Genomic DNA, 20,003 nt, shown 5'->3' with positions numbered 1-20,003 from the left:
ACAGCGCCAGCAGCTGTGACTCAAGGCGCTCTCCACCCAGCCTCTCACAGCGCCAGCAGCTGTGACTCAAGGCGCTCTCCACCCAGACTCTCACAGCGCCAGCAGCTGTGACTCAAGGCGCTCTCCACCCAGACTCTCACAGCGCCAAGCAGCTGTGACTCAAGGCGCTCTCCAACCAGCCTCTCACAGCGCCAGCAGCTGTGACTCAAGGCGCTCTCCACCCAGACTCTCACAGCGCCAGCAGCTGTGACTCAAGGCGCTCTCCACCCAGCCTCTCACAGCGCCAGCAGCTGTGACTCAAGGCGCTCTCCACCCAGACTCTCACAGCGCCAGCAGCTGTGACTCAAGGCGCTCTCCACCCAGCCTCTCTCAGCGCCAGCAGCGGTGACTGAAGGCGCTCTCCAACCAGCCTCTCACAGCGCCAGCAGCTGTGACTCAAGGCGCTCTCCACCCAGACTCTCACAGCGCCAGCAGCTGTGACTCAAGGCGCTCTCCAACCAGCCTCTCACAGCGCCAGCAGCTGTGACTCAAGGCGCTCTCCAACCAGCCTCTCACAGCACCAGCAGCTGTGACCCAAGGCGCTCTCCACCCAGACTCTCACAGCTTCTTCCCTCCCTCCCCTGGGTTAACAGTGAATCCCTCCCCCTCACGCCCCCTGGGCTCCTTTCACACAAAAGATGCTGTAACCTTCGTGTCCAGGGCAGAAGGAGCTTAGTCTGTGGCAGGGGTCAGAGTTCGACAAAGCACTCCTGGCCCAGCCTCACCTTCTCGGCACTCTCAGGCACAGCGCCTCGAAGCCCTCCTCAACACAGCGCCTCAAACTGGGAAGCCCTCCTCGTAAGCGCCTGGAAGCCCTCCTTGGCACGGCGCCTCGCAGCCCTCCTCGTACAGTGCCTCGCAGCCCTCCTTGGCACAGCGCCTCGAAGCCCTCCTCAGCACAGCGCCTCGAAGCCCTCCTCGCACAGCGCCTTGAAACACTCCTCGACACAGAACATCGCAGCACTCATCGGGACAGTACCTCGCAGCCCTCCCCTCCTTGGCACAGCGCCTCGCAGCCCTCCCCTCCTCGGCACAGCGCCTCGTAGCCCTCCTTGGCACAGTGCCTCGCAGCCCTCCTCGCACAGCGCCTCGCAGCACAGCGCCTCGCAGCCCTCCCCTCCCCTGCAAGCGCCTCGCAGCCCTCCCCTCCCCTGCAAGCGCCTCGCAGCCCTCCCCTCCCTTGCAAGCGCATCGCACAGTCTGCACCGAGATGGCAAAGAGATTTGAACTCATAAACGAAAAGCTCTCGGCCTCAGCCAATGACAGGGCCCCGGAGGAGCTGCTGTTCACCCACAAGAGGGTGCTGTACCCCAGCTCCCTGTGCAGCCCGGAGACCTTCCAGGCGCTAGACGCTTTCCAGCTCAGGGCAGACGACCTGCTCTTGGTGGCTTACCCTAAATGCGGTGAGTAAATGCACGCTTTTATGCATTTCTTTTTTATCTGCAACAAAAGCCTGGCGGTGCAGCCAACAACACTGTCAGGGCTGGGATCTTTGAGCAGTGAAACTACACGTCCCAGAATGCAGCATTCTGTGGCTCTAAAAGGCAACACTGGTTATGAGGGTCCCGGTGGCATCCATGCGATACCTGTCTAAAAAGCCACATATATGAGATTGAGTGGTTGAGTCTGGCCGTGACCCCAGCTCCTCACAGTCAGACTTGTCTCAACTCTGCTCACTTGTACCTTTGAACCGTGAGATCCCGGCGCTGCCGCCCTGTCGAGGCTCCCAGGTCCATGTGTGATCTGGCACTGTACACATCTGTCGGCTCACCTCACCCTGCCTGGCATTAGAAACATGATATAAATGCCTCCTTCCTCAGAAGCCTTTCTTTGAACTTTCTTCTCCTTCAGTTCAGGTCATTGGCTCACAGGAGGCCCCTTTACTGCGATATTTATTTAGTGGTAGCGGCTGCTTAGCCGGTGGCCCAGTAAATCATGACTTTTCGGTGCTATTTACAAGGCAGCCGGCTAAATAGTGCAGATTAATCATTATTTATCCTGTTGCCTTGCAAATAGCAGAGACACGTCACCATGTACCTGGTTAAATAGTAGAGATTGGGCAGTGTTCGGCCCCAGCCATGTAAACAACTGTTGGACTTGGCCCTTCTGGCAGGTTCACCCCCACACTTTCCAGGGTAAAGTGCGTGCCTGGTACGGTTGGCCGGCCCTCCCATAGGAATGCATGGGGAATGTGTGCGTCCATGTTAGTTCCTGATGTGTGGGGAGTGCAGGCTCGAGTCTGGTATGTGCGGACTCGGGTGATTGAATGCTGCGCGATGATGTGTAGTTGAAGTTGAAGTTAAGGGTTTTGTAAAGCGCTCGTTCACCATGCGGTTTCTTGGCGCTGAGGACAGGAAGCTCCAGGAGGAATATGGGTGGTGGTTTAGAGTGGAAAGGCATGAGAGAAAAGGAAACTTTTAAGAGCCTTACGGAAATCTCGATACATAGAGATAGACCTGATAGAGAGGGGGGGAGGGCATTCCAGAAAGGGGGGGCCAAAGAGGGAAACCTCAGGCCTCCGATTTGTTTCCTCTTGAAGCGAGGGACACATAGGAGAAGCTGGGAGGTGACTCAAGGCGCTCTCCACCCAGACTCTCACAGCGCCAGCAGCGGTGACTCAAGGCGCTCTCCACCCAGACTCTCACAGCGCCAGCAGCGGTGACTCAAGGCGCTCTCCAACCAGCCTCTCACAGCGCCAGCAGCTGTGACTCAAGGCGCTCTCCAACCAGCCTCTCACAGCGCCAGCAGCTGTGACTCAAGGCGCTCTCCACCCAGACTCTCACAGCGCCAGCAGCTGTGACTCAAGGCGCTCTCCAACCAGCCTCTACAGGAAGAGCGCAAATCTCTAAAAGGGACATAGGGTTTAATTTTGGCATTGATAAAGGCAGGCGCAGTGCCAGTCCAGGCCAGAAAAATCGTGCAGCACATCTTAAATAGAGAGCGTTGAGAGCTGGGCAGCCAGTGGAGAGTTTTAAGCAATGGGGTAACATGGTGAAATTTGGGAAGTCTATAGACCAGACGAGCCGCCTGGGTTTGGATAAGTTGAAGGCGGCGGAGTTCCTATGCTGGTATGCCTACATACAGACCATTGCCATAATCGAGGCGCGACAGGATCATGGCCAAAAGAAGGGCTGTGAAAGAAAAGAAGCCGGAGATTTTTCGTATGGTTCGGAGAGTCAAGAAACATGATGAAACCACAGCGCTGATCTGAGGGCGCATTGTGAGGTCCTGGATAACTTTAATGCCCAAAGTTTTTACAGAGACAGAAGGTGATGGGGAGGGCCAAGGAAGGGAGGCCAAAAGGCAGAGGACCAGGGGCTGGGAGAGCTGCCAGTAAGTACCAGCTCAGTCTTATCGGGGTTTAATTTGAGGTGTTTAGCGTTCATCCAATCAGAGATAAAGGTCATGACAGTTTGAAAATTAAGGACAGGGTCGGAGAGGGGAGAGAGATTAAAGATGAGCTGGAGGTCATCTGCATAATTGAATACCGTGACCTCCATTTGTTGCAGAGCGAAGATCAGGGGAAAGATATAGAGGTTAAAAAGAAGGGGGGAAAGAGAGGAGCCCTGGGGGACCCCACAGGGGACAGAGCAGGCGGGAGCAGAGAAGCCCGCCAGCTGGACCGCCTGTGTGCGATTCCCCAGAAAAGAGGTGAGCCAAGTCAAAGCAGATCCCCGAATGCCGGCACCCTCGACACGGTCGATGAGAATGGAATGATCGACCGTGTCGAAGGCGGCGGAAAAATCAAGGAGGACCAGAGCTTGAGGGGAGTTGACATCGGCGCTGCGGCTAAGCTCATCCAGGACGGAAAGAATGACGGATTCCATGGAATGAGCTGGACGAAACCCTGCCTGGTAAGAGCCAGGCAGTGGTTCTCCTCAATAAAGGCACTGAGACAGGTGGTGACGTGGCTCTCCAATATCTTTCCAAGAAAAGGGAGTAAAGAAATCGGGCAAAAATTGGAAAGAGGAGTAGGATCAGCACCTGGTTTCTTCAGGATAGGAATTACTTTAGCTGATTCGAATGAATCAGGGACAATTCCCTGAGTAAGAGAATTATTGATGAGAGTTAAGGGGGGCTCAGGGCAAACAGAAAAGATCTCTCTCAGGATGTGGGCCGGGCAGATGTCGGAGGGAGAACCTGATTTACCCTTCATGAGCAGAGTGGAGAAGGCATCCTTGGGAATCAGGGTGAATTGGTCTAGGGAATAAAGATTAGTCGGGGGTTGGGGGCATAAGAAGGTAGGAGAAGGCAGAGGAATGTTGAGTTTAATGGTAGCAATTTTCTCAATGAAAAATTCATTGAGGGAGTTGCATAGAGATTGTGAAGGGACTGGTTTAGGAGTGATTCTGTTAGAAGTGGCTAATTCATGGACAATGGTGAAGATTTCCTTGGGTTTGTTTGCCACAAGGAGGATCTTGGATGAGAAGTATTCCGATTTTGCAAGGAGGATAGCTTTCTTGTAATCCTGGAGGAGAGTGGTGTAGTGTAATTTAGATATGGAGCAATATCCCCGTCTCCAGTGGCGCTCAGCCTGCCTGAGTGCAAGTTTTTTCTGCTTAAGCTCAGTGGTGAACCATCTATTGGCCTCGTGGAGGCGGCGTGTTCTGACCAATTTGAGGGGGGCCACTGGGTCACAGGATGCAGAAAGCCAACTATTGATAGCGGCAACTTGAGAGTTAGGGGAGATATCAGCCAATTCGGGAGGTGAGGTAGAGAGGGACGAGCAGAGAGTCGCTAAGACAACATGGTTCCAGTTGTGTGCCCAGATGTTGCTAGGGAGGGGGTCTTAGTGTCAATTCCTAAGTCAAGGGAAAAAGAAATAAAGAAGTGGTCGGACCAGGGACAGGGGGTGACTACAGGGGAAGAAATAGATAAATTAGCTGACCATACTTGGTCAAGGATATGGCCGCGGACGTGAGTAGGAAATTGTATATGCGAGGTCAAATTTAGAGTAAGGAGTGATTCTGTAAAGTCCTTCGACATAGGATCCTCGTGAGGGTCAGTAGGCCAGAAGTTAAAGTCTCCCAGTACCACAACAGAGGAATTGTTGACCACCAAGGTGGCCAACAATTCCTGTATAGCAGGGATGAAGTAGGGCATGGGTTGAGGGGGGCGGTAAAAAAGTGCGCATGTAAATGGGTCAGCAAGAGAAACGGAGCAGACAACTAGGGGTTTCGTAGGTGGTACTTACCTGTTACCAGTGATTACTGGTCGTGTGCTACATTGGCTATTTGGTTCTACAAGTGTTCTGTGTGCTAAGGGTTATCCCTACAAAGTGCTAATTCTACCAAGTGCTAGTTCTAAAAGTGTTTATTCCTGACAGTGGTGCCCGTGGCACTGTCCCATGTACCTAATCCCCTGTAAATTCTGCCCGTGCCTATGGCAGATTGTAACAAGTGTATTTATTATCTAATGTGTTTTGTACAATACAAAGGCTATTTTTATATATAACCTTGTGTGGAGTTTCCTTTGTGGTGGGCCTTGGGTGTTGTTGCTGGGGGTGAGTGCGCAAATACTTAACTTACATTGCCTCCGGGATAAGCCTTACTGCTCGAGCCACGTTGCCTAGAGGGTGAGCAGGGGTTATCTTCGGCGTGTAACTCCCTTGCCCTGACTAGAGTGGTGGTTTCTGCCTGGCTTTGGCGCAAACATTAAACAAAACCATTTAAAAAAGGGTCCAAGGGATATACTTTTTAAAGACCCACACCTGATTTTATCCCCAGCAACAACTGAATGTATAACACACGAAACACAGGGGGTCTAGCAGCCAAATTGAGAGGCTTCACTGTCGATACTGAGTCAGCAAGATCTCAAAATATCTTTATCGCACACACATAACGTATTAATAAGGATAAAGGAGGAAAAAGGCTAACACTACATGCATAGAGGAGACCGGTGCATCATCGATTATTCGTAAATGGCTGATTAATCCACAACAGATTGTAAAGGGTTTCCATCAAATTAGACTCAATGATCAGTCCTATCATTTGGCCAAACCCATGTGCAAATGAGGCTGGTCCCCCTGATCAGTGGGACACTCAGCTCCGCACCTTATTGTTGTATCAGGATTTGGTCCACCATGACTGATCTTTTGATGGTAAAGTAAAAAGAAATAGTGCAACGAACAAATATCTGTCTATATAAGGGCCGTTATATAGACAGATATTTGTTACTGTCTTTTCTTGCACTGTTCTATATATCTTTTTAATTAGGAGGCGTGCCTTGTCCGCAGAATAAAGTATTTAGAAGGAGGACATTCCATCCTATTTTAAATCACTTTCTTGTTCGTTGCACTATTTCTTTTTACTTTACCATCAAAAGATCAGTCATCCTGGCTTTGGCGCAAGCCTCAGCCAACCGGAAACCCCATTTCTAACTGTAGGAGAGTAGGGTCTGCTATCCTATGGTCACCCCAAATTTTTGCTTTTTGCTTCACTGGTTTATGACTTAATGTGGCTGTGGGCCTGCTAATCAGACCCACAGCCTGCTGTTCTCTCTCTAAATTAATGCCAATGCACATTAGGTGCATTACGAAATTGGAACTGGTTCACCTTATTGGCCCCTGTGCCAGTGTACCCCAGGTACCCAGGGCAAAGGTGCTTCCAAGGCCTACCAGGGGCTGCAGCACGTATTGTGCCACCCCTGGCCTGGCCTCCATATTTGACACAACTGGCTGATCACTCAGCTGGGGTAAGTCGGTGTAACCACCCCTTACTTAGGTATAGTATGCCTATATCTAACCTAAAATGGACACATATGTTCCTATCAGCCAATCCTATGGATGACCTCATCAATCCTGGAGGCAGAGTGCTTTGAAATATGTGAGATGGTGCTCTGGCATGAGTTGAGCCTGTCTGCAGCTTTCGGAACCAAGTCCTTTAGCTGTTTCATGATACTGCCATACCATATACTCTTAAGTGCATTATAATCCTTGCGGTTAAATGCTATCTTTGGTTTGGCTTTATCAAAACATGTTGAGTAAGGTGTCATACAAATTGGAATACTACCCCCTTGCCAGTTCTGGCGACGGGGGTAGCATTCCACCCTTCTAGAGCGACACGACATGTACATAACCTAAACCCCGGTTAAAGTTAAACATGAGCCTCAGCATCACAAAATGGATGCTGCCACCACAGACACAAGTCTGACCTCCTGCTGCTGGGAGTCCTTCCAGCGAGGGCGGCTTGGACAAAGGGTTTCCTGCCTTGGGAGGTGCTAGCACCACCCCAGACAGGATTTTGTGTATTGGGTAGGACAGGGCTGAATAGAATCAGACATGCCTGGGGCACACAAGGTGTCCCTGTGCATTTGCTAGTTCAAACCGGTGCTGGGGCTTTCCAGCCCCAGTCTTGGCGCGAAGCTGGACAAAGGAAAGGGGGTGTAACCACCCCCCTTCCTGGTCCCACCCAGAGGAGGGACCTAGTACGTGATCCGGCCCCTAGATTTGGAATAAGAGTAGGAGCTGTGTCCTAAGACTTCAGATCATCCTGAACTCGACTTGAAACTAAGAAGAAAACTGGACTTCGACATTCTGCTGCACAGAAGACTGAAGAGAATCTCCCTTGTGGCCAAGGAGTGACCACCCTGTGAATACAGGCACCAACCAGCAACTCGATGTCTGCTTTGCTGCCGCCTCCCACCGGAGCCCGAGCCCAGAGCCTGATAAGACCTAGATTCCAAGACATCTCAGAGCCCGATCCACAGTCCCTGAAAAGAAGAGACCCGTGGAGGCACCGAGAGACGTGGGACCGGACACCTTGAAAGACCCCCGAGAAGCTGACTGCGCAGCACCTGAGGCACCCTCGATGCTGTGCTTTGGGGTTTGAGAAGCCCCGACACCGAGCAGCATTTACACCGAAGATCAGCCCTCCAGCATCTCCACGATCTGCGTGGGGCCCTTTTGCACTTTGCCACTCGAGGTGCCATCCCGGCCACTTGCCACGCGGCTAGCGGATATCTTGGCAACAAAAACGATGAACTACACCACTGGTCTGGTTGCTCCAGACTGGCCCTTGCTCCTCTGAAAAGGAGCACCTGCTCTGACCTTGCTGGTCCGAGTGAGAAGCTTGCATCGATTCCTGCGTGGCTTGCATTAGCTAAGGCCTGTTTGCTCCGATCAAGAAGCCGACACCGCCAACAGCTAGAGCCTTCATGGGACAGCTCGTGACCAATGCCTGGACGTCCTCGACCTCTTCGTGTCCACGTAGCTGCAGAGACAATCTTTACTTTTTCACCTGTTTGCACCCGACATTGCCTGGTTCCATCCTGGTTCCACAGTAGTTACTGACTAGTGACTGTGAACATTGTCACCCCCTGCTTTAAGGTCTTCACCTCTTCAGATCCACCCTTGGATCCAACGGAACTCTCCTCGACGACCCGCCTGCAGCATCTTCAGCTCCAAGCACCATCGACCTGCGTGACGAAACCCGACACCACTGCGCACCTGTGCACCCGCTTCCTGTGGGTGAGGTAACTCAGCAACGCCGGTATTCCCACACTGGTATACACCTCTAGTGCCTGTGTCTAAAGTTTTATCCTTGTAGGTCCATCGGAAGGTTCCTAAAACACTAACTTTGTAACTTTTACGCACGATTGACATTGCATTGGTGCATGCGTGCGCTTTAAGAGCTGCACCCGAGTCCCGCGGGCCTTTCCCGACTTCATCACTGCTAGTCCCGAACAGCTCCAGCGATTCCCCAGGCCCTAGGCCTCTTTCCTTTCCTCATAGGGGTTCTTATACCACTATTTTAGTATATGGTTTAGGTGGCCCCTAGGGCTCATCCAAAATTGTGCAACTTTTGTATATTTAAACTGTGTTTTGTTTTAACGCATTTGCTTCTGTGCTCATAAAGAGTATAGGGGATATTTGTAGAGATAAATCTATATATACTTTCAATATATATCTGTGTGGTGTCCTTTCATTTGGTATTCAAGGGGATTGTGTATGGTAAAACAGCTTGCTTCACATGCCTTTACAGAGTTTAGCCTAAGACTGCTGTGTCCATGCTACCACTAGGATAGCTGGTCTATCAGGTTGACTTACAACCAATCATCATAAGGGTTGCTTGGCATGGTACAAGGAGATCACTAGAGCTAGTGAGCAGCATATACCAGGCCAACTTCTCACATTGGTGAGCAGCGGATTGGGATTTGAGCTTGCTGTTGTTTTACCATTACAATCTTTGAGAGTATCATTTGAAAGATCATACAGGTACCTGAGAGGTACATTAAAACAAGACTAGTATACTTAAGTTCTACTGAACTTAGTTGTTGTAGAGGATAGGGAGTAGCACACCCTGACTACAACTACTAGATAGGTTTAGTAGGAAAACACCAGTGTAGGTAGATTGCAACATATCCACCCACACTAGAGCAATGTCTGGAGCAGAGGGATCCACTGGACCTATCTCTGTTGAGAGTGACCCTCCAAGGGCACCATCCAAATTTGCTATCTTTACTTTTAAAGAACTGAGGCAGCTGTGTTCCTTAAGAGGAATCAAAACGGGTCCTACCCCTACAGCAGACCACCTCAGGGAGCTTTTAGACAAGTCTGAAGCTCTAAAGACCTCCAAACCAGGCCCCTCAGGGAATGGAGATGGAGGCTCTCCCACTGAAGATGATAACACTGACACCCCTGTCCCTGTCATCCAGATAGATGAGGAAGACCAGGTCACTGGAGATACTCAGCCTGAGGATGAGGAAGAAGAGGAAGAGGAGGAGGAAGGAAGTGACTCTGATGATGGTAGAAATAGTCAGGTGTTAGTCAGTAGGCTTAACCAGGCTAACTTAAGCCTATTTGGGACTGAAAGTGGGTCCAACCCACTCAGACCCCCAAGTGGACTTAACCAGGAGCCCAGGAGGAGGAATCACTCAGGTGAATCCAATACCTCCCAAGCTTCTAGAGGTTCTCATGGACACTCCAGAAGGGAGCTGTCTAGCCCTCAGAGAAGGGAACATGAGGCCAAAATGAGAGAGGCTGAACTTAGGATCCAGAAGCAAGAATTAGAAGTTGCCCTGGCCAAAGAGAAGCTTGCTAGAGCAAGACATCCTAGAGAGGGTGGATTAGGATCCACTGGTGGCAGCACTATCCCTAAGGATAAAGACAGGTCCTATGACAATAGAAACCTGAGTAAGATTGTGCCCCCCTACAAAGTTGGGGATGATATCCACAAATGGATGACTGCACTTGAGAGAGCTTGCAAAGTACAGCAGGTCCCTCAGGAGCAGTGGGCAGCAATCTTGTGGCTCTCCTTTGAAGGTAGAGGCAGAGACAGACTCCTCACAGTTAGTGATGGGGATTCTAGAAACTACCTGGTCATGAAGAGTGCTCTGATTGATGGGTTAGGCTTAACCACTGAACAGTACAGGTTAATGTTCAGAGACACCCAGAAGACACAGACTCAGGACTGGTCTGAATTTGTTGAATGTGCCACTAAGGCTCTGGAGGGCTGGTTGCTGGGAAGTAAGGTTACAGACTATGAAGGATTGTACAATTTGCTTGTGAGAGAACATATATTAAATAACTGTCAGAACCAGCAGTTGCATCAACATTTGGTTGACTCAGATCTAACCTCTCCCCAAGAATTGGGAAAGAGGGCAGACAAATGGGTTAGAACCAGAGTTAAGCAAAAGAACCAGAACCAGAACCAGGGTGGTGACCAAAAGAAAACAGACCAGAAGGGTGGGGAGCAGAAAGCTAAAGACCAGAAGTCTTCAACAGGGCCCCAAACTAATACTGAGGGTGGGTCCCAAACTTCCAAGAAGAAGAAGAAAGAAGGTCAAAGAAAACCCTGGTGTAGTATTTGTAAAAACACCTCTCACTGGACAAGTGATTGTAAAAAGGGTGGAGCCCCCAACACTGCAGCCCCTAAGGCACCTGCACCCACTAGTACAGTTAGCAGTGTTGGTCCACAAACTAAGGGGGTAGTGGGTATCACCTTGGGAACTGAGGGAGATTCTGGCCTAGTCAGAACCCCTACACAGGCTGTTCTGATTTGTGATGTGGAAATTGATTTATCCACTACTGTCAGTCCCAGTAATCTGGGCAAGTACAGGCAGACACTTTTGATTAATGAAAAAGTGGCTCAAGCATACAGGGATACATGTGCCATTGTCACTATGGTGACACCCAGCTTTGTGGACCCTGGACAGTACATCCCAGGTGATAATTACCTGGTGACCAATGCCAACAATGTCACTACTACACATAGTATGGCAATTGTTAACTTTTCCTGGGGAGGGGTAACTGGCCTAAAAAGAGTTGTGGTTAGTGCTGATCTCCCAGTAGAATGTTTGTTGTGCAATGACCTGGAGAGCTCTCTATGGTCAGAAGTTGAGTACAGGACTCATGCAGAGATGTTAGGGATATCATCACATGTCCTTGCTGTGACCAGGTCACAGGCCAAAAAGTGCCTCTCTGAACCTCAGGTCTTGGATCCTGGAACAATGGACCAAGCACCTTCCGAGACAAGGAACAGGAGGGTAAAGGCTGTGCCTTCCCAACTGCCTACAAGTGAGGATCAGCCTTCACAGGAAGATGATCTTGAGACCCCTGAAGGAACTGTCCCTGAAGAGCTTGAACCTGATCAGGTTGAGTTTCTGGGGACAGGGGGACCTTCTATGGCAGACTTGGGGCAGGCTCAGTTAACCTGTCCTTCTCTTGAACCCCCTCAGACAGCAGGCTGCTGCTGAGACTGCTGGGAATGCTCAAGGTACCCATAAAGTATATTGGGATGATGGGCTCCTTTATTCAGAGGGTAGAGACCCCAAGCCTGGTACAACCAGGAGGTTGGTCATACCTCTGCAATTTAGGGGCTTCCTTCTTACCCTGGCACATGATATTCCCTTAGCAGGACACCTAGGCCAGAATAAAACTTGGGACAGACTTGTCTGTCACTTTCACTGGCCTCACATGTCTGAAGATACCAGGGAGTTTTGTCGCTCCTGTGTGATCTGCCAAGCAAGTGGCAAAGCAGGTGGTACTACAAAGGCCCCCCTGATACCACTACCTGTGGTGGGGGTGCCCTTTGAAAGAGTGGGGATTGGCATTGTAGGTCCAATGGATCCCCCTACAGCATCTGGGCACAGATTCATACTGGTGGTGGTGGACCATGCCACCAGGTACCCAGAGGCAATTCCACTTAGGACCACAACAGCTCCTGTTGTGGCCAGGGCTTTACTTGGAGTTTTCTCCAGAGAGGGGTTTCCTAAGGAGGTAGTATCTGATAGAGGTGCCAACTTCATGTCAGGATACTTAACAGCTATGTGGAAGGAATGTGGTGTCAACTACAAGTTCACCACTCCCTATCATCCACAATGCAATGGGCTTGTTGAAAGGTTCAACAAGACCCTAAAGGGCATGATCAAAGGATTACCTGAAAAGCTCAGGCGAAGATGGGATATCCTTCTGCCCTGCCTTCTGTTTGCTTACAGAGAGGTCCCACAAAAGGGGGTTGGCTTCAGCCCCTTTGAATTGTTGTTTGGGCACCCTGTAAGAGTACCCCTGTGTTTGGTGAGGGAAGGATGAGAGTTACCTCTCAAAAAGCCCAAGCAAGACATAGTGGACTATGTACTTGGTCTATGCTCCAGGATGGCTGAGTACATGGAGAAGGCATCCAAAAACCTTGAGGCTAGCCAAGAATTACAGAAAGCTTGGCATGACCAAAAGGCTGTCTTGACTGAGTACCAGCCTGGACAGAAAGTATGGGTGTTGGAGCCAGTGGCCCCAGCAGCACTCCAAGACAAATGGTCTGGACCCCATACTATCATTGAAAAGAAGGGAGAGGTTACCTACTTGGTGGACCTAGGAACTCCCAGGAGCCCCCACAGGGTGCTCCATGTTAACAGGCTGAAAGCATATGTTGACAGGGCAGACATGGGCTTGCTCATGGCTACAGATGAGGGGCAGGAGGAAGAGAGTGACCCTCTCCCAGACCTGCTGAATCAGAACCCTAAGGATGGCCCAGTTGATGGTGTGGCCTTAGATGCAGCCTCACTGAACATCAGCAAAATGACTGTAGAAAAGTTTTGCAGTCATATCGACATATGTTCTCCCTGACACCCAGTCAGACTAACTGGTGTACCCATGTGGTGGACACTGGTGACAGTCTTCCTGTGAAGAACAAAATTTACAGGCAACCTGACCATGTCAGAGATTGTATCAAGACTGATGTGCAAAAGATGCTGGAATTAGGTGTCATTGAGCCTTCAGAGAGCCCCTGGGCTAGCCCAGTGGTTCTGGTCCCCAAACCTCACATCAAAGATGGAAAGAGAGAGATGAGATTCTGTGTGGATTACAGAGGACTCAATGCTGTCGACAGATGCACACCCTATTCCAAGGGCAGATGAGCTCATAGACAAATAGTATTTGAGCACATTTGACTTGACAGCTGGCTACTGGCAAATCAGGTTAGCTGAGGAGTCTAAAGCCAAGACAGCATTTTCTACCCCAGGTGGGCATTATCAATTTGTGGTAATGCCCTTTGGTTTGAAAAATGCACCTGCCACCTTCCAAAGGTTGGTGAATCAAGTCCTTACTGGGTTGGATGACTTTTGCGCAGCATATCTGGATGATATTGCTGTCTTTAGCTCCACCTGGGAGGATCACCTGGTCCACCTGAAGGAAGTGCTAGAGGCTCTGCAAAAGGCAGGCCTCACTATCAAGGCAACCAAGTGCAGATAGGGCAGAGTAAGGTTGTATACTTGGGCCACCTTGTAGGTGGAGCCAAGTTCAACCACTGGAGAGTAAGATTCAGACCATAAAGGACTGGACTCCCCCAACTACCCAGACTCAGGTCAGAGCTTTCTTGGGCCTGACTGGGTACTACAGGAAGGTTGTTAAGAACTATGGGTCCATTGTGACTCCTCTTAATGATCTGACATCCAAGAAGATGCCCAAAAAGGTTCAGTGGACAGTAAACTGTCAAAAGGCATTTGATGACCTGAAGAAGGCCATGTGCTCTGCACCTATCCTGAAGAGTCCTGACTATTCAAGAGAGTTCATTGTCCAAACAGATGCTTCTGAGTTGGGAGTGGGAACTGTGCTTTCACAACTTAATGTGGATGGTCAAGACCAGCCCATTGCTTTTATTAGCAGAAGGCTGACCCCCAGAGAGAAACGTTGGTCAGCCATTGAGAGGGAGGCCTTTGCCGTGGTGTGGGCCCTGAAGAAGTTGAGACCATACTTGTTTGGCACTCACTTCAAGATTCAGACCAACCATAAGCCCCTCTTATGGCTTAATCAGATGAAGGGTGAAAACCCCAAACTGCTCAGGTGGTCCATTTCCCTACAGGGGATGGACTTTACAGTGGAGCACCACCCAGGGACTGACCATGGTAATGCAGATGGTCTCTCCAGGTACTTCCACTTAGAACATGAAGACACAACTGGTCAAGGTTAATCTAATGTCCCTGCGTTTGGGGGGGTTGTGTAGGAGAGTAGGGTCTGCTATCCTATGGTCACCCCAAATTTTTGCTTTTTGCTTCACTGGTTTATGACTTAATGTGGCTGTGGGCCTGCTAATCAGACCCACAGCCTGCTGTTCTCTCTCTAAATTAATGCCAATGCACATTAGGTGCATTACAAAATTGGAACTGGTTCACCTTATTGGTCCCTGTACCAGTGTACCCCAGGTACCCAGGGCATAGGTGCTTCCAAGGCCTACCAGGGGCAGCAGCACGTATTGTGCCACCCCTGGCCTGGCCTCCATATTTGACACAACTGGCTGATCACTCAGCTGGGGTAAGTCGGTGTAACCACCCCTTACTTAGGTATAGTATGCCTATATCTAACCTAAAATGGACACGTATGTTCCTATCAGCCACTCCTATGGAAGGCCTCATCAATCCTGGAGGCAGAGTGCTTGGAAATATGTGAGATGGTGCTCTGGCATGAGCTGAGCCTGTCTGCAGCTTTCGAAACCAAGTCCTTTAGCTGTTTCATGATACTGCCATACCATATACTCTTAAGTGCATTATAATCCTCGCGGTTAAATGCTATCTTTGGTTTGGCTTTATCAAAACATGTCGAGTAAGGTGTCATACGAATTGGAATGCTACCCCCTCGCCAGTTCTGGCGACGGGGGTACCATTCCACCCTTCTAGAGGGACACGACATGTACATAACCTGAACCCCGGTTAAAGTTAAACATGAGCCTCAGCATCACAAAATGGATGCTGCCAACACAGACACAAGTCTGACCTCCTGCTGCTGGGAGTCCTTCCAGCGAGGGCGGCTTGGACAAAGGGTTTCCTGCCTTGGGAGGTGCTAGCACCACCCCAGACAGGATTTTGTGTATTGGGTAGGACAGGGCTGAATAGAATCAGACATGCCTGGGGCACACAAGGTGTCCTTGTGCATTTGCCAGTTCAAACCGGTGCTGGGGCTTTCCAGCCCCAGTCTTGGCGTGAAGCTGGACAAAGGAAAGGGGGTGTAACCACCCCCCTTCCTGGTCCCACCCAGAGGAGGGACCTAGTAGGTGATCCGGCCCCTAGATTTGGAATAAGAGTAGGAGCTGTGTCCTAAGACTTCAGATCATCCTGAACTCGACTTGAAACTAAGAAGAAAACTGGACTTCGACATTCTGCTGCACAGAAGACTGAATAGAATCTCCCTTGTGGCCAAGGAGTGACCACCCTGTGAATACAGGCACCAACCAGCAACTCGACGTCTGCTTTGCCGCCGCCTCGCGCCGGAGCCCGAGCCCAGAGCCTGATAAGACCTAGATTCCAAGACATCTCAGAGCCCGATCCACAGTCCCTGAAAAGAAGAGACCCGTGGAGGCACCGAGAGACGTGGGACCGGACACCTTGAAAGAGCCCCAAGAAGCTGACTGCGCAGCACCCGAGGCACCCTCGACGCTGTGCTTTGGGGTTTGAGATGCCCCGACACCGAGCAGCATTTACACCGAAGATCAACCCCCCAGCATCTCCACGATCTGCGTGGGGCCCTTTTGCACTTTGCCACTCGACGTGCCATCCCGGCCACTTGCCACGCGGCTAGCGGCCATCTTGACGACAAAAACGACAAACTACATGGTCTGGATGCTCTAGACTGGCCCTTGCTCCCCTGAAAAGGAGCACCCGCTCTGACCTTGCTGGTCCGAGTGAGAAGCTTGCATCGATACTTGCGTGGCTTGCATTAGCCAAGGCCTGTTTGCTCCGATCAAGAAACCGACACCGCCAACAGGTAGAGCTTTTGTGGGACAGCTCGTGACCAACGCCTGGTCATCCTCGACCTATTCGTGTCCACGTAGGCGCAGAGACAATCTTCACTTCTTCACCTGTTTGCTCCCGACATTGCCTGGTTCCATCCTGGTTCCACGGCAGTCACTGGCTAGTGACTTTGAACATTGTCCCCTCTGCTTTCAGGTCTTCACCTCTTCAGATCCACCCTTGGATCCACCGGAACTCTCCTCAACGACCCGCCTGCAGCATCTTCAGCTCCAAGCACCATCGACCTGCGTGACGAAACCCGACACTACTTCGCACCTGTGCACCCGCTTCCTGTGAGTGAGGTAACTCAGCAACGCCGGTGTTCCCACACTGGTATGAATGAATGAATGAATGAATGAATGAATGAATGAAAATATTTGTAAAGCGCGCGATGGCCAAAACGGCTTCCTGGCGCTGGGAGCTCTAAAGAACCGGACAGACAGGGCCAGGAGGATTAGCGGGGGTAGGCCAGGGCAAACAGAAAAGTTTTTAGCGCTTTACGGAAGTGTGAAAAGATAGGGATCGAGCGTATAGAAAGAGGAAGAGAGTTCCAGAACCGGGGGGCAAGAACAGAGAAACGGGTTCCACCAGTGCGAGATTTGCGAAAACGGGGAACAGTGAGGAGGGCAGAAGATGATGAACGGAGAGTGCGGGCAGGGGTGTGAAGGGAAATCAGAGAATTGATGAAAGCAGGTGCAGAGTGATCAAGGGCCCGATAAACAAGGCACCCCAATTTGAACAAAGATCTCTGAAAAATGGGCAACCAATGAAGGGATTTGAGGACGGGAGTGATGTGATGGGTTTTGGGCAAGTGAAAGATGAGACGGGCGGCCTGATTTTGGATAGCTTGTAAGCGGCGGGATTCATAGGCAGGAATGCCAGCGAACAAGCTATTGCCATAATCAAGGCGGGAGGTAATAAGGGCAGAAATAATGATTTTAAGGGAGTCAAAAGAAAAGAAACGAGAGATTTTCCGGATCATCCGGAGGGAGAGAAAACAGGAGGACACCACGGCACTGACCTGGCCATGCATGGACAGGTCCTGTCTGACCTTGATGCCCAGAGTTTTAACGGAGGGGACGGGGGTGGGAGGAGGGCCAAGAATGGAAGGCCAGAAGGCAGGGGACCAAGGGCTGGATGAGCCGCCAATCAGGACAAGCTCAGTCTTATCTGGATTGAGCCTGAGGTGGTTGGCGCTCATCCACCCAGAAATAAAGACCATGGTGGAGTGAAAAAAGGATAGAGAGTGAGAAGGAGAGGAAAGATCGAAGACGAGCTGGAGGTCGTCAGCGTAGTTATACACAGAGACCCCCAGCTCAAGAAGGGAAGAGATAAGAGGGTGAATGTAGAGGTTGAAGAGAAGGGGAGAAAGGGAGGAACCTTGGGGAACCCCACAGGGCACCGGGAGGGGGGAAGCAGAAAAGCCAGGAAGGTGGACGGCTTGAGAACGACCTGTCAAAAAGGAAGTGATCCAGGAGAGGACAGAGCCTCGTATGCCCGCTGCGCTGACACGGTCCAAAAGAATGTTATGGTCGACCGTGTCAAACGCAGCGGACAAGTCGAGGAGGATCAAAGCTTGGGGAGAGTTGACGTCGGCCTTGGATTTAAGCTCGTCAAGGACGGCTAACACCACGGTTTCGGTCGAATGACCGGAACGGAAACCGGCTTGGTGAGAGGCCAGGAGCTGGTTCTGTTCAACATAAGCAGAGAGACAGGAAGTAACATAAGATTCGAGAATTTTAGAAAGATAAGGAAGAAGAGAGATAGGTCTAAAGTTAGAGAGAAGAGAAGAATCAAGACCAGTTTTTTTAAGAATAGGAGAAACAATAGCAGATTTAAATGAAGAAGGGACCGATCCAGTGGAGAGAGAGGCATTAAGAAGGGAGAGAGGGGTATCAGGACAGGAAGAAAAAAGGATTTTGAGAATGCGGGCAGGGGCACAGTCAGTGGGGGAGCCAGACTTAATTTTAGTGAGCAGAGCTAGAAAAGAGTCCAAGGAAAGGGGGGGAAAAGAAGAAAAAGAAAAATTAAGCGCAGGGGGGACAGAGTGGAGAGGAGTAAAAGGAGTGATCAAGATGTTAGATTTAATTTTAACAATCTTCTCGATAAAGAAGTTGTTAAGAGAAGAGCAAAGAGCCTGGGAGGGAGTGAAGTGAGGGCAAGCACGATCAGAGGTGGCCAAGTTGTTGACCAAAGAGAAAATTTCTTTAGATTTGTTAGCCGAGAGCGCCACTTGTTCGGAGAAATACTTGATCTTAGTGGCCAAGATGGCCTTCTTGTACTCCTTAAGAAGAAATTTATATTTGGCCTTGTGGTCAGGGCAGTAACTACGGCGCCAAAGGCGCTCTGAGCGTCTAAGCTCCAATTTGAGAGTCTTGAGCTCCGGGCTAAACCAGCGGTGAGCCTCGTGAGGGCGAATGGACTTGATTAACTTGAGGGGGGCTACTAAATCACATGCAGAAGAGAGCCAGTTACCAACTGCAACGGCCTGTGAATCAAGGGAAATGCTAGTGAGGTCAGGGGAAGAAGAAGCAAGGGAGTGAGAGAGGGAGGCCAAGTCAACACGATTCCAACTACGGGAAAAGACATTCTTGGGACGAAGGGGCTTGTGAGGGGAGCCAGTAGTGATAGAGAAAGAAATGAGAGAGTGATCAGACCATGTACATGGGAGGATGCTGGGGGGGGAAACTATGTCCTGGGATGACCAAACTTGGTCCAGGATATGTCCAAGATTGTGGGTAGGGACCAAAACATGGGACTTAAGGTTGAGACAGAGGAGAGTGGCCGTAAAGTCCTTGGATGCTGGGTCCTCCCTGGGGTCGCCAGGCCAGTAGTTAAAATCCCCAAGCAGGAGAACAGAGGAGTTATTAACCACCAGCGTGGCGAGGAGTTCCTGCAGGGAGGCCACAAACAGGGGCATGTTCAGGGGAGGGCGGTAGACAAGGACAATAGTAAGAGGTGCAGACAGATTGGAGGAGCGAGCGACCAGGAAGTCCACTCCAGCGATAGGTGCTTGGGGGAGAAGCTGGAATTGAATAGTGGATCGGACAATCATGGCAACACCCCCCCCAGTCTTGTCCGCGGGGCGGTCGGCCCGGAGGACATAATAAGAATGGGGAAGGATGGCAAGAATGTCAGGGAGGGAAGCCTCCGAAAACCATGTTTCCGTTAGGAACAGAAAATCTGGGGAGTCTGTAGTTAGAAGGTTAAACAGGTCAAGTTGGTGTTTGCCTGCCGAGCGAGTATTGAGGAGATAGGCAGAAGCAGTGTGAGGGGGTGATGAGGGTCCAATGGGGGGGGGGTCAATGTCCGGCGTAGGCAAAGGAATAATTGGATGTGAGAACACAACACGGTCTGCATGGGGGACATAAATATCCAGTGCAACAAGATGCTGCATGAGAGTGTGGGAAAGAGACACCTCAGTGGAGCAGGCGAGGAGTTGTGCAGATGTGTATGACAACAAGAGGGCAGGGGATGTGGCCCCTGGTCCCGGCCCGTCGCGGACGGGCGCAGACGGGCTTAACTTAGGCGCAACTTCGGCGCGCCTTCGACGCGCCCGCTGCGCTCGTCCGCTGCGCGGCCGGGATAGTAGTGCCATAAGTAGGGAGCCGGAAACAATAAGGCGTGGCAGGGGGTGGAGGGACAGAGGAGCTGCCCCGCCAACCAGAGAGCAGCCCAAGATGTAAGACACGCCCGTCCCGCCCTCGTGACCTGCCCGTCAGAGGGGGAGGGAACGCTCAGCGTGGGGC

At 50.9% G+C, this 20,003-nt stretch overlaps 1 protein-coding gene across 2 annotated transcripts in view; it reads left to right on the top strand.

The window, feature by feature from the left end:
- Window positions 1–1,204: 1,204 nt before the first annotated feature.
- The window catches only part of LOC144767882 (sulfotransferase 6B1-like), a 118,949-nt gene continuing 100,150 nt past the window's right edge, over window positions 1,205–20,003 (top strand). The window contains exon 1 of one of the 2 annotated variants that reach the window (XM_078651235.1): window positions 1,205–1,442. In XM_078651235.1, the coding sequence (XP_078507361.1) occupies window positions 1,250–1,442 (193 nt within the window). In that variant the 5' untranslated portion in view covers window positions 1,205–1,249. The remainder of the gene's footprint in view (window positions 1,443–20,003) is intronic. The other variant, XM_078651236.1, reaches the window with a different exon arrangement.

The sequence above is a fragment of the Lissotriton helveticus genome, chromosome 7 (genome assembly GCF_964261635.1).
Source record: "Lissotriton helveticus chromosome 7, aLisHel1.1, whole genome shotgun sequence".
Taxonomy (NCBI): domain Eukaryota; kingdom Metazoa; phylum Chordata; class Amphibia; order Caudata; family Salamandridae; genus Lissotriton; species Lissotriton helveticus.
Note: the sequence above shows the minus strand (reverse complement) of the source record. Positions and strands in the feature narration are given on the sequence as shown.